This window comes from Lissotriton vulgaris, chromosome 7 (genome assembly GCF_964263255.1).
Source record: "Lissotriton vulgaris chromosome 7, aLisVul1.2, whole genome shotgun sequence".
NCBI classification, from domain to species: Eukaryota; Metazoa; Chordata; class Amphibia; order Caudata; family Salamandridae; genus Lissotriton; species Lissotriton vulgaris.
Window position 1 is genome coordinate 1,103,128,096 of NC_141695.1, and position 15,300 is coordinate 1,103,143,395.

The 15,300-nt window shown below is 46.6% G+C and overlaps 1 protein-coding gene across 3 annotated transcripts in view; it reads right to left on the reverse strand.

The window, feature by feature from the left end:
* LOC147702977 (organic cation/carnitine transporter 2-like) overlaps positions 1-15,300 on the reverse strand; it is a 562,174-nt gene that overhangs the window by 149,894 nt on the left and 396,980 nt on the right. For all 3 annotated transcript variants that reach the window (XR_015297558.1, XM_086931557.1, XM_086931559.1), the window contains one exon: positions 8,730-8,944. Coding sequence is in view for 2 of the 3 variants with exons in the window: in XM_086931557.1 (XP_086787683.1) it covers positions 8,730-8,944 (215 nt within the window). In the remaining variant the exon portion in view is untranslated. The remainder of the gene's footprint in view (positions 1-8,729; positions 8,945-15,300) is intronic.

Genomic DNA, 15,300 nt, shown 5'->3' on the forward strand with positions numbered 1-15,300 from the left:
CCCAAGATGATCCAGCTTCTTGGATTCCCTGTTTGGAGGAGCAGAAGGGAATGCACCCTAGGAAGAAGAAGCTTGGACCCCCAATATCTCAAGGGAAGGGTGTAGGGTTAGGAAAATGGGATCGCCCCGGGGCTGGGCAATGGAGGCGGGCAATCCTCCGTTCCACAGGAGCCCCTGTGCTGGGTTTGGTTCAAGTGCCCAGAACGGCATACGTGAGGGCTTTTTTGAAGTGCAAGAGGGGTTTGGAGGAAGTTGCCGCAGGTTGAAGCACCTCCATCAGGAGAATAGTCCTGCCTGCCTCTGTAGTGAACTCCAGGCCCAAGGTCTTGGCTATGCTACGCATCAACACAGCATAGGACACTCCCTCCTCCGTAGCCACGATATGGGGAGAAAGCATGCCAATGTCTGGGGAAGTGTCCAGGCACTGGCGTCACCCAAATCCTCTCTCCAGTCCGGTTCTTCCAGCTGGTCGTCCTGAGGGTCCAGCGACCCCTCCAAGTCCTCATCACCACCCTCAGGGAGATAGGAAACACCTGGGATGAACAAGGGAACTAAAGTACCCATCAGGCGTCGGATTCGACATTGGTCTGGATCCATTTCGGGGATGAGGATGGGGACGGCCGGGGGCAGGGCCGATGCCGGAGGTGTGGTCGCCGGGAAAGGTCGACCAGCAGCGATCCGGAACCAGGCATGGATCCACGGGGGTCCATCCTGGGCCCGAGCCGCCAGCATCGAAGGCCCAGGGGCCTCCGTGAGGTCAGAAGGCACAGCAGCGGAGTCGGCTGCTCAAAGATTCGATGGAAGGCTTCGTAGAATGTACAAAGCTAGGCAGGGGACGCTACGGCTCCTGGAAACGGGGGGAGGCGCGGAGTCGTCCCTGAGTCAGGCACCGGAGACGGAGCCTTAGAGCTACGACGCTCCGGTTCAGGCATTACATCAGCTGACACACAGGGAGAAGGCGAAGAGTGACAGTGCTTCTAGGCCTTTTTCTTGTGGTTCAACTTACCCGAGGAGTGCGAAGACTTGGACGAGGTGTGGTGGCTCCACGACCGATATCGATACCTTCCTCTCAAGCGGGACTGGGAGCAACGCAGAGCTGACTGCCAGGCCTCTAAAAGCTTTTAGGACCACTCCCGCAAAGACTTCGGATTCATGGCCCGACAGTCGGAGCAGGACTTTGGGTCATGGCCGCGCTCCAATCACCAGAGGCACTCAAGGTGTGGGTCCGTCAAGACTTGAAGCCAGTCCGACGATGGGGCATAACTTGTGCACCAGGAGTCAAAGACACGAAAATAGAAGTTGACAAAAGACAAAAAAAGTTTAGTCAAAAAGTGACTGAGAGGCGGATCTGTGCTATTCTGGCGCAGAAAAAAAAGAACTGACGTCAGCGCACAGGCACGGCATCTACGTAGGCACCGAAACGTCACCCTGGCGACCATGATGCAGACAACGGATGTGGAGTTGACCGACGCAACCTACCGACATGCATGGGAACAGCGGAGGAAAAAATTCTCCAGATCTAGTCTGATGCCTGGGGGTAATTTGAAGGGAAGGTGTCGGGCTCCTTGATTTCGATTCCTCAGGATCGTGCGGATGCTCAAAGGGGGCCCACCTCTGAACCACCCCAAGTCTGGACTATGAATACCTACAGACTGTTGAGGTGATTGAGCGGGGAAGGAAAGTGTAGGAACAGCAGGGAGGGGGATCTTAGAAGGAATAAAGAAAACAACGTACATGTCTATGTCTCTTTTCCTTTACCCTTTAGTTTGTACATATCCCCTCTGTATAATAATCCCTCCCTGAAGAATAAAGATGCATAGCTGTCTTCAGAAGAGAGAAGAGGGTGGAGGCATGTTAATGATACTACTATCAACGAAAGCAAAACAAGTAAGAACAGTTGAGAGAATATTCCTACAACCCTGAACACTTCCTCAATGCTTTGTTGACCCTCATAAAACACATACCAAAGAGGCTTGCATCATACAGGTTACTGCAAGTCTGTGTTTTCACTACGGCTCTTTAATGCTCTCTCTTCTGGGATTTAATATAACATAAGAAAAAAACATTAAAGCATGGATGAGAGAATAAAAGGCTTTGACAACAAATGATGGTCTCTGCTTAATTCAAACAATAAAGGACAAGGGTTGTTAGGGCACAATATCCCTGCAATGTCTCAATGTTCGCACTCGGTATTCCTTGCAAAGCGGAACAAGGAACTACTGACACATATATGTTTGTTCTCAGGTTCATAATATTCCCCAAAAACGATATGATACCATATCTGAGGTTAAAATGCACAATTAATGCCGCACAACTCAGGATTCTATTATCGCGAGTGCGGCTTATCTACCTGCATGAAACCGGTATTCCTTCAGTTTCTCCAACAGGGAAATGGCGACCCAAGCACCACTGAAGACGCCTAAACTCCTCTGTATGAGACCGCCAGCTGGCAGATCCCAGCCAACAGAGGAGTCGTTGGAAAACGGTGTAGAAGTCACCGTAAAAAAAAAAGCTGCAGCGGCAGTTCCAAGGATTTGTACCTAAGTACTCTAACCGCCCATAAAGTAACGTTGACTTGAAAGAGAAATCCGACTCTGCAAACACGATCGAATATTCGGCGGTGCTGCCAGGTTTCCGTCATCTTTTGACCCCGTTCCCAGCATCACATCCGAGTCACGTGATGTGGGCTCGCTATGGACGCTGGGAATTGTAGTTTGTTGCTGGTATTTCGGAGCTAGGGAAAGCGCTGAGGGCAGTTAGTGCGCTACCGGCATCCGGATTCTGACATAAGGAATCTAAAAGAACAATAGTTACTTACCTGTAATCTGTGGTTCTCCAGTATTGGTGTCTTTCATAGATTCACATGCCTGAATCATTCCCCGTCGTCGGAGTGGGAGTCCCACGGTACATAAAAAAGCAATAATATGCCATAAATATGTAGTAAATACCAATAGAAATAAACCAGGAAGTAAAGTAGCCCATGCTACAGTAGGAAAAACTTCCACATCTATGACTATCCTAGTCATTTTGTATAGTCCAAACTACAGCCAATCAGGCACCAGCACCCACCAGAATGTTCTCCCCAGAGGCTCAGGCTCTCAGATTTTCTCGCAAGGAGTGAAGGTAAACCAAAATAGCCTAAAAAGCCTCTGAGGGGAGGTGGGCGGGTTGCATGTGAATCTATGAAAGACACCAATACTGGAGAACCACAGATTACAGGTAAGTAACTATTGTTCTTCTCCAGTATTAGGGGTGTCTTTCATAGATTCACATGCCTGAATCAGAGTAGTTAGCAGTACATATCCTTGCTAGGCAGACGCCAATGGTTGTACAGTTTGTCAGCATATAAGTCATGAGACAGTGTAAACTGAAAATACACATATTATTCAAGCATAGGAAAATGCAATTATGTAAGCATGTGTAAAAACATAACATATAAAGAGCCTGACAGCAGTAAAGGAGGTGGGAAACAGAGGCTCACCTTATTTGAAAAGATTTCGTAGAACTGCACGGCCCACAGAAGTATCAGCTTCGCTGGGCGCCTCCAGGCAGTAATGCTTGGTAAATGTATGGCGACTAGCCCAAGTAGCCTCTCTGCAGATCTGCTGAAGAGGAACTCCAGCAAATAAGGCCGTAGACGATGACATTGCTCTTGTGGAATGAGCTCTAGGAGCTGCTTGCAACGGTCGTACTGCTTGCATATGGCAATAGGCAATGGCAGAAGATATCCATCTTGCAATAGTTTGTTTTGAGACTGCCTGCCCCTTATGAATAGCACCGTAGGTGATAAACAGTTGGTCAGAAGAGCGTAAGGCGGATGTCCTCTGTAGATAGAATTTAAGACATCTTTTTACATCCAGTGTATGCAACGCCCTTTCTGCCGGTGTTTGCGGGTCAGGAAAATATGATTTCAGAATTATAGGTTCGTTAAGGTGAAAGTCCGAAGGTACCTTGGGAATGTACTTCGGATTAGTGCGGAGTATTACAGAGTCACTTGTAAATTGCAGGAAAGGATGTTGAACCGTAAAGGCCTAAAGATCACTGACCCTTCTGGAGGATGTCAAAGCCAGCAACAGTGCTACCTTCCACGAGAGATATTTGAGGTCGGCCTTGTGGATGGGTTCGAAAGGATGTCTCATAAGTTGTGCTAGGACAACGTTAAGATGCCACACAGGAGGTGGTCCTCGTATTGGAGGAAACATCCTAAAGAGTCCTTTAAAGAATTGTTGTACAATCCTCGCAGAGTATAAGGAATTAGAACCATCCTGCTGATATCTAGAAATCGCTGCCAGGAAAACTTTCAGAGTTGCATGAGACAGGCCTGATTTTGCTAAATGTAGGACGAAAGGTAGAATCTCTTCCGGCGTTGCTGAAAACGGGTGAACCCCGTTAGCATGACACCAGATGCAGAAACGCTTCCACTGTAGACTGTATGTCTTTATGGTAGCCGGTGCCCTTGCCTTGGCCAGTACCTCTTTGCATTCTTCTGGGATGTTTAGGTGGGCGAACTCACGGTACTCAGGCGCCAAGCCGCTAATCTCAGTGATGTTGGATCTGGATGATAGACCTGACCGTTCTGCATGCTGAGTAAGTTTGGGATTGGATTCAACTGCATCGGTTTGCACTCTGACAGCAAAAGACGTTCTGTAAACCAATACTGGTGCGGCCATCTGGGGGCAATCAGGATCAGTCTGCACGGTTCCTTTTTCCTTTTCTGCAGAACCCTGGGGATTAGTGGGATCGGCGGAAAAGCGTATGCATATGTCCGAGACCAGTCTATCGAAAACGCATTCCCCTGAGAGTCCTTGTGGGGATGCCAGCTTGCGAAGAATTGGCATTTGCTGTTTGTCTTTGTCGCAAATAGATCTAGGTCTGGAGGACCCCACAGGCGAAAGATGCGTTCCACCGTCTGCTGATGTAGTTCCCACTCGTGAGTGGTGACCGTCGTCCTGCTGAGTGTGTCTGCCAAGACATTCTCTATTCCCGGAACATGCACTGCTTGAAGATTTACATTGTGCTTTAAGGCCCATGCCCATAATTCCTGGGCTTCCTGGGAGAGGAGAAGAGATCGAGTTCCTCCCTGCTTGTTGACGTAATGCATGCTTGTTGTGTTGTCTGTTCTTATCAACACATTTGAATCCTGAATGACTCCATGAAACGCCTTGAGTGCAAGAAAAATGGCTCTCCGCTTCAGACGGTTGATGTGCCATCGTTGTTGAGGAGCAGTCCACTTGCCGCTGATTGTGAGGCCTTGAAGGTGCGCTCCCCAGCCCTCGAGAGACGCATCCGTCGTGATGGTGAGGCTAGGTGACTCTTGAAGAAATGCACACCCCTGCTGGAGATGTCGTTTTTGTGTCCACCAGCGTAGTGAGTTTTGCATTAGCGGTGTTATCCTGATAAGATCCTCGAACGTTCCGGAGACCTGTAACCACTGCCGGGTTAGCTCTTCCTGGAGGGGTCTCATTCTGAGGCGACAGTTCGGCAGCAGTGGGATGCAAGAAGATACCATCCCCAGAAAGGATTTGTAAATCCGAACTGAAACTGACTTTTTTGATAACAGATTCTGCGCTATGTTTTTTATCTTTATTTGTCTCTCTTCCGAGACAAAGGCTAGGAGCTTCTGGGTGTCCAATGTTGCTCCCAAGAAAGCTTGTCTTTGAGAAGGTCTCAATTGAGATTTTCCGAGATTGATGGAAAGGCCCAGAAATAAATTGGAACATGTGTAGACACTGTTGCAGATGAGATTGCACGACTTCTTGAGAATTCGCCTTTGTAAGGCAGTCGTTTAAGTATGGGAAAATTTGGATTCCCTCCAGCCGGAGGTGCGCCGCTACTGGAGCCAGAACCTTGGTAAAAACCCTTGGCGCTGATCGTAGTCCGAAAGGAAGGACTTTGAATTGGTAATCCCTGCCAGCCACTCTGAAGCGCAGGAATTTTCTGTGGCGAGGTAGAATGGGAATATGGAAATATGCATCTTGGAGATCTAAGGTGACCATGAAATCTCCTGCTGCTAACAGATGCAATATTTCCTGGAGCAATAGCATCCTCAAAGTTAATTTTCTTAAGTACTTGTTTAGAGCGCGAAGATCTAGAATCGGGCGCCATTCTCCGTTTTTCTTCTTTATTAGAGTAAAACCCCATTCCTCTCATTTCCTGAGGTACGCTCTCGATCGCTTCTTTTAGCATCATTAATCTGATTTGGGCAAATAGCTCCTTTAGGTGAGCCGGGGGTGGTCCTTTCGGGGAAACATTTGGAGGAAATTTCTCGAATTCTAGGGCATGACCCCTGGCCACAATGTCCAGGACCCATTTGTCTGATGTTATTGACTGCCAACTTGAGTAAAATTTGGATATTCGTCCTCCAATTCTTTCTTGTGAGCGGGGCAACGGTGGTGGCAGGTGAAAAGTCTCATTGGCGCTTATCTTTCCCGCGGTAATTCGCCTTTCCTCTGTTTTGGGCATAAGCAGGCTTTCTTTGGCCGTAAGATTGATATCGTTGAGTATGGTATCGTTGATTGTTTTGTCTGTAAGAGGATTGTTGGTTATATCCACCTCTGGTAGAGGACGTTCCTCGTCCTCTCGCTCCTCGAAAGGGCGGTTTACGGAATTGAAGTGAACCTAAGGATTTTGCAGTTTCTGAATCCTTCTTTATTGTTTGTAAGGCCTCCTCCACCTGAGGACCAAACAGATATTCACCATCATATGGTAAGTACAGCACATTATTTTGGACTTCTTGTCTAAAAGAAGTAGACCGTAGCCAACCTTGTCTGCGAAGAATCGCAGCTCCCGCTAGCTGCCGAAAACTCGTTGAGGCAACATCCACTGCTGAGTCAATAATCTCTTCTGAGATTCTTTGACCTTCCTGAAGTATCTTCCATGGTAGGGGAAGAAGCTGCCGTCGTCATAATCATCGAAGGTTTAGGAGATGAGAAGGTCATCGTCGACGAGGATGATGCGTTGACGGAGGTCTTCGTCGACGAAGAAACAGAAGAAGGCGTCGTCGACGAGCAAGAAGATTCCTGAGGATAAATCTTGACAGCTTTCTGAGGCAAACTCTTGCTGGACCTTTTTTGAGGTATGGAAGAAACCTCCAAGTCTTTGTCTGAGGGGGCAACCTTAGAAGAGGAAGGCTTGTCAGAACCTTTAGAAGGTTGATGCTTCTTAGCAACCATAGCCCCAGGAGATGTCAGAGCCTCAGACACAGGCCTCTTTTTTGACCCTGAAGTAGAACCCGAGGCAATACTGCCAACCTCAGAAACAGGATTATCAGAATCCTTAAGCCTTTGTAGCCACAAAAGCAACCAACCCTCTCTGTCTCTGAGAGTCTTTTGAGGAAAGGTTCTACAGATCTTACAGTCCTTTACTTGATGATCTGGGTAGAGGCAATAACTATACTTCTTGTGTGGGTCCTCTTTAAAAAGCCGGAGCTTACCACAAGATTCACAGGCTCTGAACAGAGACTTCTTTGAAGACATCCTTGAAGAAATGATCCAAAAGGAAGAAAAGTTGAAAGAACTGAGCAGAGCTCAGGGAGACTCCCTTCACACGACGTGCGGTAGAAAATCTGAGAGCCTGAGCCTCTGGGGAGAACATTCTGGTGGATGCTGGCACCTGATTGGCTGTAGTTTGGACTATACAAAATGACTAGGATAGTCATAGATGGGGAGGTTTTTCCTACTGTAGCATGGGCTACTTTACTTCCTGGTTTATTTCTATTGGTATTTACTACATATTAATGGCATATTATTTATTTTTTATGTACCGTGGGACTCCCACTCCGACGACGGGGAATGATTCAGGCATGTGAATCTATGAAAGAAACCCCTAATACTGGAGAACTAATAGTTTCTTTCAGATGTAAAGTATAATAAAAGCATTCCAAGAAGGCTGCCTTGCATGGAAAAGCGTGCAAATGCATGGACAGCAGTGTTGGAATGGATTTTGTAAAATATTGTGCCATACCTGTTAGATTTGCCAATGACTGCAAACTTCAGGGAAGAGTCAATCACTTGAAGATTTGCAATTTAGTAACCTTATTGCTTTTGAAAAGGGGTATGATGTGATTCTGACAACTCGCTATCTGATTCTTGAAAACTATGTTAAAGTAATTTTAGTCAGCCAATGGACTCCTGAAGCCTCCAGTGTTACAACCTGTGGCAAAAGAGACACCTCCTAACCTAAAAATATGTAGGACAGGAGGTGATACAGCCAGTGTACCTCGTACAAAAAGTGTTTTGAGGTCACAAAACCTTCAATTCACAACAACACAGGGTTTGTAGCCGTAAACCACCTTTTAAAATGTAACAAAGCTCTTTAACAAGATTCTTTCGGACTCGTCACAGGGCTTTTTTGATATATTATGAATAGCTGGAAGGTCATGAAAAAGGTGGCCCCTCTATTTGGGTTTCGAAATAGAAAGCATGAGTGCATTTTCTGAAGGCATTTGCGGTTGCAAAACATTGATCAGTTACTGACTCCCAGTTGAAGTAGTAAACGATTTGCAAAGGGGAAATGGTCCTCGAGTGAGTTCTGAATCATATCGGTGATCTCGGGGAGAGAAGACAGCGGTCCAAGTGAATAAGAAGTTGAATAGTTAAAGCCTCAGTCCACAAACACTACTCTTGACATTGGGAACAGATTAGCTGTGCCTCGGTTGTATCGATTAAAATGTGTTAAGGTTCAGGAAAGGTGTGATTTCTTAAATATGTAACTTTGGATGAACGTCGTACCTGCTGGCACCAACTGTAAGAAGAGAAGGACAATGCCTCCGAGTAACAGTACACTCGCCATGGTGTACCGCCTTGGCAGAGTCTTGAGGAGCAGCCATGCTATAATGTATGCGGGAACTTCCACAAGGGCTGACAAAAAGCAGTTCAGATAAGGGTCCCCGTGTAGATTTGGAGTGTTGAGAGAGAGACCAAAGTATCCAACAGTTATAGTCATCCTGTAATAAAAAAAAGCACAGCATTCAGAGGCGGAAATTAACTCTCTCAACTCAAATTGAAAACATGAATATGTTACATCTCCAGGTAGAGGCTCCTGAAATCCTTTTGCAATATGGGAAAATAAAAATAGAAGTGTTCATGTCCTTTAAGTTTAAACAGCTAAATCCTAGCATTTTTTTCTATTCCAGCCACATCTCAGGTTCCTACTTTTGCCTAAAAGTGGGTATAATATCGGTTTGGGAATCGAAGAAGAAGGACTCACCACTTTAGGGATAAACAAAATGGAAAGCAGTGTCCAATAGAGAGCGAGGAGGACAGGCAAACAAAATACTGGGCAGATCCAAGTCGCAAAGTGTTTCCCTCAAACAATATGCCAGTACTGTAGGCTTTTTATAGAACATGTGAACACTATCCCAGATTACACACTTCTACATTTGCCCACCCCAGAACCATGTCTTCACGAGTTTTCTTGGGGTGGGGCGTCACTATAGAGATCTGTGAAACATAAATCATTTACATTATTGATTGCATTTCCTTTGACTGTGATTGGGGACAGAGGTCTCCGACCAGAATCTAGCTGCAAAAGAATAGTTAGACAGAGCTGTGGGGTGGGGGTTGGTCAAACAAATGGAACAAGAGAGCAAAAAAGGACTGATGGCAGAGGGGGGTGGAGAGAATGATGAGTCCAGAGAAGGATAGATGAGGGAAGGTTGTGAAATGGATGGATTGCTGGCGAAACTGATGATTGGTAGAAGGATAGAAAGATGAAAAAACAGAAAAAAGGATGGAGAGAATGATCGATGGATGATGCAGAGAAAGATGGGGAGTAGGTTGAATGGATTGCAGGAGGGAAGGAGCGAAGGATTGAGAAAACAAATGAAGGATGCATGATGGTTGAATGTATGGATGGAGGAAAGGAAGGAGATAAAAAGACAGACTGAGAGAAGGATGGCTGGAAAAATACTACATGGATGGATGGATCGAAGGCTGGAAGAAAGAAGAAGTGAGTTATATAAGAAAGGAAGAAATTAAAAGAAAGATGACAAACTCCCCGAAAAATGGCAGGTTGTTCACACCAGTCTCTCGCTCAGTACTATTTCAGATAGGGTTCAGATTCAAGTTCAGAGTGGGGGTATTATATTGTCCTGGCTGATTCCTTGCCGAGGACTATGACTGAGATGTCATGAGTGAGGTCATCATGATGTCATTTTAAATGGCATGGCAAGACAGGGGATCACGTTTTCCACTCTAAATCCATTTGCTTCCCACTTGAACAACTGGCACTAAACGAGGGAGAAGCAATGTTCAGAATGCGAATCTCACGAATGTCAAATGTGGAGCAAATGCTCAATTTAATAAAAATGTACAAGTGGTGCTAAAATTCAAATGACTTTTGCAACTCAAATGCATTTTTCTATAGGAAACTATCCTCAAGGATATCTCAAAACCCAAATATTTTAATAGCATGGTGGGTTTTCCACCATTTAGTTCCCATTCTTGTTTGGTGAATTTTTGTACAGACATTTTGGAGACATAAGGAAAACTGTGACTGTTCCTTAATTCATAGTAGCTTATGATCAAAATACAAACAAGCATTTACAATGCAACGGTCTCGCCTTTGCAAAAGTTAGCGCTTTTGGCATTGTAAATGACAAATGTTTTATTTATGTGTTGGTTTTGGAAACAGATAAATAAATGGCATTGTCATGAGTAGTAGAGAGTGAGTAGTAGAGAGTGAGTAGTAGAGAGTGAGTAGTAGAGAGTGAGTAGTAGAGAGTGAGTAGTAGAGAAAGTAGTAGAGAGAGTAGTAGAGTGAGTAGTAGAGAGAGTAGTAGTGAGTAGTAGAGAGTGAGTAGAGAGTAGTAAGTAAGTAGTAGTGTGTAGTAGAGAGTAGTGAGTGTGTAGTAGAGAGTAGTGAGTGTGTAGTAGAGAGTAGTGAGTGTGTAGTAGAGAGTGTGTAGTAGAGAGTGTGTAGTAGAGAGTGTGTAGTAGAGAGTGTGTAGTAGAGAGTGTGTAGTAGAGAGTGAGCAGTAGAGACTAGTGGGTGTGTAGTAGAGTGGTGAGTGTGTAGTAGAGTGTGTAGTAGGGAGTGTAGTAGGGAGTGTAGTAGAGTGTGTAGTAGAGTGTGTAGTAGAGAGTAGTGAGTGTGTAGTAGAGAGTGTGTAATACAGAATGTGAAGTAGAGAGATTGAAGTAGAGAGATTGAAGTAGAGAGATTGAAGTAGAGAGATTGAAGTAGAGAGATTGAAGTAGAGAGATTGAAGTAGAGAGATTGAGGTAGAGAGATTGAGGTAGAGAGATTGAAGTAGAGAGTGTGGAGTAGAGAGTGGAGAGTCTGTAGTAGAGTGTAGTAGAAAGTAGTGAGTGTGTAGTAGAGTAGTAGAGAATGTGTAGTAGAGTAGTAGAGAGTAGTAGAGGGTGTGTAGTGTAGAGTGTGTAGTGTAGAGTGTGTAGTGTAGAGTGTGGAGTGTGTAGTGTGGAGTGTGTAGTGTGGAGTGTGTAGTGTGTAGTGTGGAGTGTGTAGTGTAGAGTGTGTAGTGTGTAGTGTAGAGTGTGTAGTGTAGAGTGTGTAGTGTAGAGTGTGTAGTGTAGAGTGTGTAGTGTAGAGTGTGTAGTGTAGAGTGTGTAGTGTGTAGTGTGGAGTGTGGAGTGTGGAGTGTGGAGTGTGTAGTGTGTAGTGTGGAGTGTGGAGTGTGTAGTGGAGTGTGTAGTAAGTAGTGACGGTAGTAGATAGTGTGTCAGAGAGTAGTGGCTGTAGTAGTGAGTGTGTAGTAGTGTGTAGTAGAGAGTAGTGACTGTAGTAGAGTGTGTAGTACAGTGTGTAGTAGAGAGTAGTGACTGTAGTAGATAGTGTGTAGTAGAGAGTGTCTAGTATAGAGTGTGTCGAAGAGAGTAGTGGCTGTAGTAGTGAGTGTGTAGTGAGTGTGTAGTAGAGAGTAGTGACTGTAGTAGAGAGTGTGTAGTAGTGTGTAGTAGAGAGTAGTGACTGTAGTAGAGTGTGTAGTACAGTGTGTAGTAGAGAGTAGTGACTGTAGTAGAGTGTGTAGTACAGTGTGTAGTAGAGAGTAGTGACTGTAGTAGATAGTGTGTAGTAGAGAGTGTCTAGTATAGAGTGTGTCGAAGAGAGTAGTGGCTGTAGTAGTGAGTGTGTAGTGAGTGTGTAGTAGAGAGTAGTGACTGTAGTAGAGAGTGTGTAGTAGTGTGTAGTAGAGAGTAGTGACTGTAGTAGAGTGTGTAGTACAGTGTGTAGTAGAGAGTAGCGACTGTAGTAGAGAGTGTGTAGTAGAGAGTGTGTAGTAGAGTGTGTAGTAGAGAGTAGTGTGTAGCAGAGAGTAGTGACTGTAGTAGAGTGTGTAGTAGAGTGTGTAGTAGAGTGTGTAGTAGAGAGTAGAGTGCGTAGCAGAGAGTAGTGACTGTAGTAGAGAGTGTGTAGCAGAATGTGTAGTAGAGAGTAGTGACTGTAGTAGGGAGTGTGTAGTAGAGAGTGTGTAGTAGAGAGTGTGCAGTGATTTGAGTTTTACATCAAATTAAAAACTCATCCTATACATTATTGTGGTAGGTGCCCACGCATATAGGGTTAAATGATGCGTTAGATGCCACAGGTCCCACCAACACGCTTCCTTTATGATAGGAGAATGCCCAACATCGCGGAGATTTGCTCTCTGCTCTTCCCGGATATTTGTATTTTCAAATGTATAATGTTATCCTGCTAAACGAAGACGATGCTCAAACTATAAAAGAAGAGGGTTTCACAGATATGTTAGTCCTTCCGGGCAAACGAAATGACCCAAAGAAAGATCAAGTGACAGTTTAGAGCTCCAAGTGAGTCTTAATAAAATCAGTGTCTGAAACGCATAGCATCAAAAAACGAGCGGGGCATCAAACTGCAGTGTCATTCAATCAAAGCTTCAAGGCTTCTGAGCGCTAGCCGAGAATTATTTTTTGTGAAGCACTAATCACTGTGGAAGGTGCCCCTGCTATCCCAGATGTGAGAAGTCAGTCTGATATGAAAATAAGCAGTATTTGGAATGAATGTATTTGGCAGGGGGAAGGTGGGGCGGCGCAAGACCGTACTGACGAGTGAACAGGAGCCATTTTGTACCGAGTGATTCTGCCTGTGTGCATGTAGACAAACCAGGCAGCAGCATGAGCATGTGATTCGGTAAAATAACAAGCATTTACAATGCAATGGTTTTGCCTTTGTTAAAGTTAGAGCTATTGGCATTGCTCTTGACACTCTGAAGCTCCACTCTGCATTCTGAAGCTCCACTCTGCACTCTGAAGCTCCACTCTGCACTCTGAAGCTCCACTCTGCACTCTGAAGCTCCACTCTGAAGCTCCACTCTGAAGCTCCACTCTGAAGCTCCACTCTGAAGCTCCACTCTGAATCTGCCCTCTGAATCTGCACTCTGAATCTGCCCTCTGAATCTGCACTCTGAAGCTCCACTCTGAAGCTCCACTCTGAAGCTCCACTCTGAAGCTCCACTCTGAAGCTCCACTCTGCACTCTGAAGCTCCACTCTGAAGCTCCACTCTGCACTCTGAAGCTCCACTCTGAAGCTCCACTCTGCACTCTGAAGCTCCACTCTGCACTCTGAAGCTCCACTCTGAAGCTCCACTCTGAAGCTCCACTCTGAAGCTCCACTCTGAAGCTCCACTCTGAAGCTCCACTCTGCACTCTGAAGCTCCACTCTGAAGCTCCACTCTGAAGCTCCACTCTGAAGCTCCACTCTGCACTCTGAAGCTCCACTCTGAAGCTCCACTCTGAAGCTCCACTCTGCACTCTGAAGCTCCACTCTGAAGCTCCACTCTGAAGCTCCACTCTGCACTCTGAAGCTCCACTCTGCACTCTGAAGCTCCACTCTGAAGCTCCACTCTGAAGCTCCACTCTGCACTCTGAAGCTCCACTCTGAAGCTCCACTCTGAAGCTCCACTCTGCACTCTGAAGCTCCACTCTGCACTCTGAAGCTCCACTCTGAAGCTCCACTCTGAAGCTCCACTCTGAAGCTCCACTCTGAAGCTCCACTCTGCACTCTGAAGCTCCACTCTGAAGCTCCACTCTGCACTCTGAAGCTCCACTCTGAAGCTCCACTCTGCACTCTGAAGCTCCACTCTGAAGCTCCACTCTGCACTCTGAAGCTCCACTCTGAAGCTCCACTCTGCACTCTGAAGCTCCACTCTGAAGCTCCACTCTCCACTCTGAAGCTCCACTCTGAAGCTCCACTCTGAAGCTCCACTCTGCACTCTGAAGCTCCACTCTGAAGCTCCACTCTGCACTCTGAAGCTCCACTCTGAAGCTCCGCTCTGAAGCTCCGCTCTGAAGCTCCGCTCTGAAGCTCCACTCTGAAGCTCCACTCTGAAGCTCCACTCTGCACTCTGAAGCTCCACTCTGAAGCTCCACTCTGCACTCTGAAGCTCCACTCTGAAGCTCCACTCTGAAGCTCCACTCTGCACTCTGAAGCTCCACTCTGAAGCTCCACTCTGCACTCTGAATCTCCACTCTGAAGCTCCACTCTGCACTCTGAAGCTCCACTCTGCACTCTGACGCTCCACTCTGCACTCTGAAGCTCCACTCTGAAGCTCCACTCTGCACTCTGAAGCTCCACTCTGAAGCTCCACTCTGCACTCCGAAGCTCCACTCTGCACTCTGAAGCTCCACTCTGAAGCTCCACTCTGCACTCTGAAGCTCCACTCTGAAGCTCCACTCTGCACTCTGAAGCTCCACTCTGAAGCTCCACTCTGAAGCTCCACTCTGAAGCTCCACTCTGAAGCTCCACTCTGCACTCTGAAGCTCCGCTCTGAAGCTCCGCTCTGAAGCTCCACTCTGAAGCTCCACTCTGAAGCTCCACTCTGCACTCTGAAGCTCCACTCTGAAGCTCCACTCTGCACTCTGAAGCTCCACTCTGAAGCTCCACTCTGAAGCTCCACTCTGCACTCTGAAGCTCCACTCTGAAGCTCCACTCTGCACTCTGAAGCTCCACTCTGAAGCTCCACTCTGCACTCTGAAGCTCCACTCTGAAGCTCCACTCTGAAGCTCCACTCTGAAGCTCCGCTCTGAAGCTCCGCTCTGAAGCTCCGCTCTGAAGCTCCGCTCTGAAGCTCCACTCTGAAGCTCCGCTCTGAAGCTCCACTCTGAAGCTCCGCTCTGAAGCTCCACTCTGAAGCTCCACTCTGAAGCTCCACTCTGCACTCTGAAGCTCCACTCTGAAGCTCCACTCTGCACTCTGAAGCTCCACTCTGAAGCTCCACTCTGCACTCTGAAGCTCCACTCTGAAGCTCCACTCTGAAGCTCCGCTCTGAAGCTCCGCTCTGAAGCTCCGCTCTGAAGCTCCACTCTGAAGCTCTACTCTGAAGCT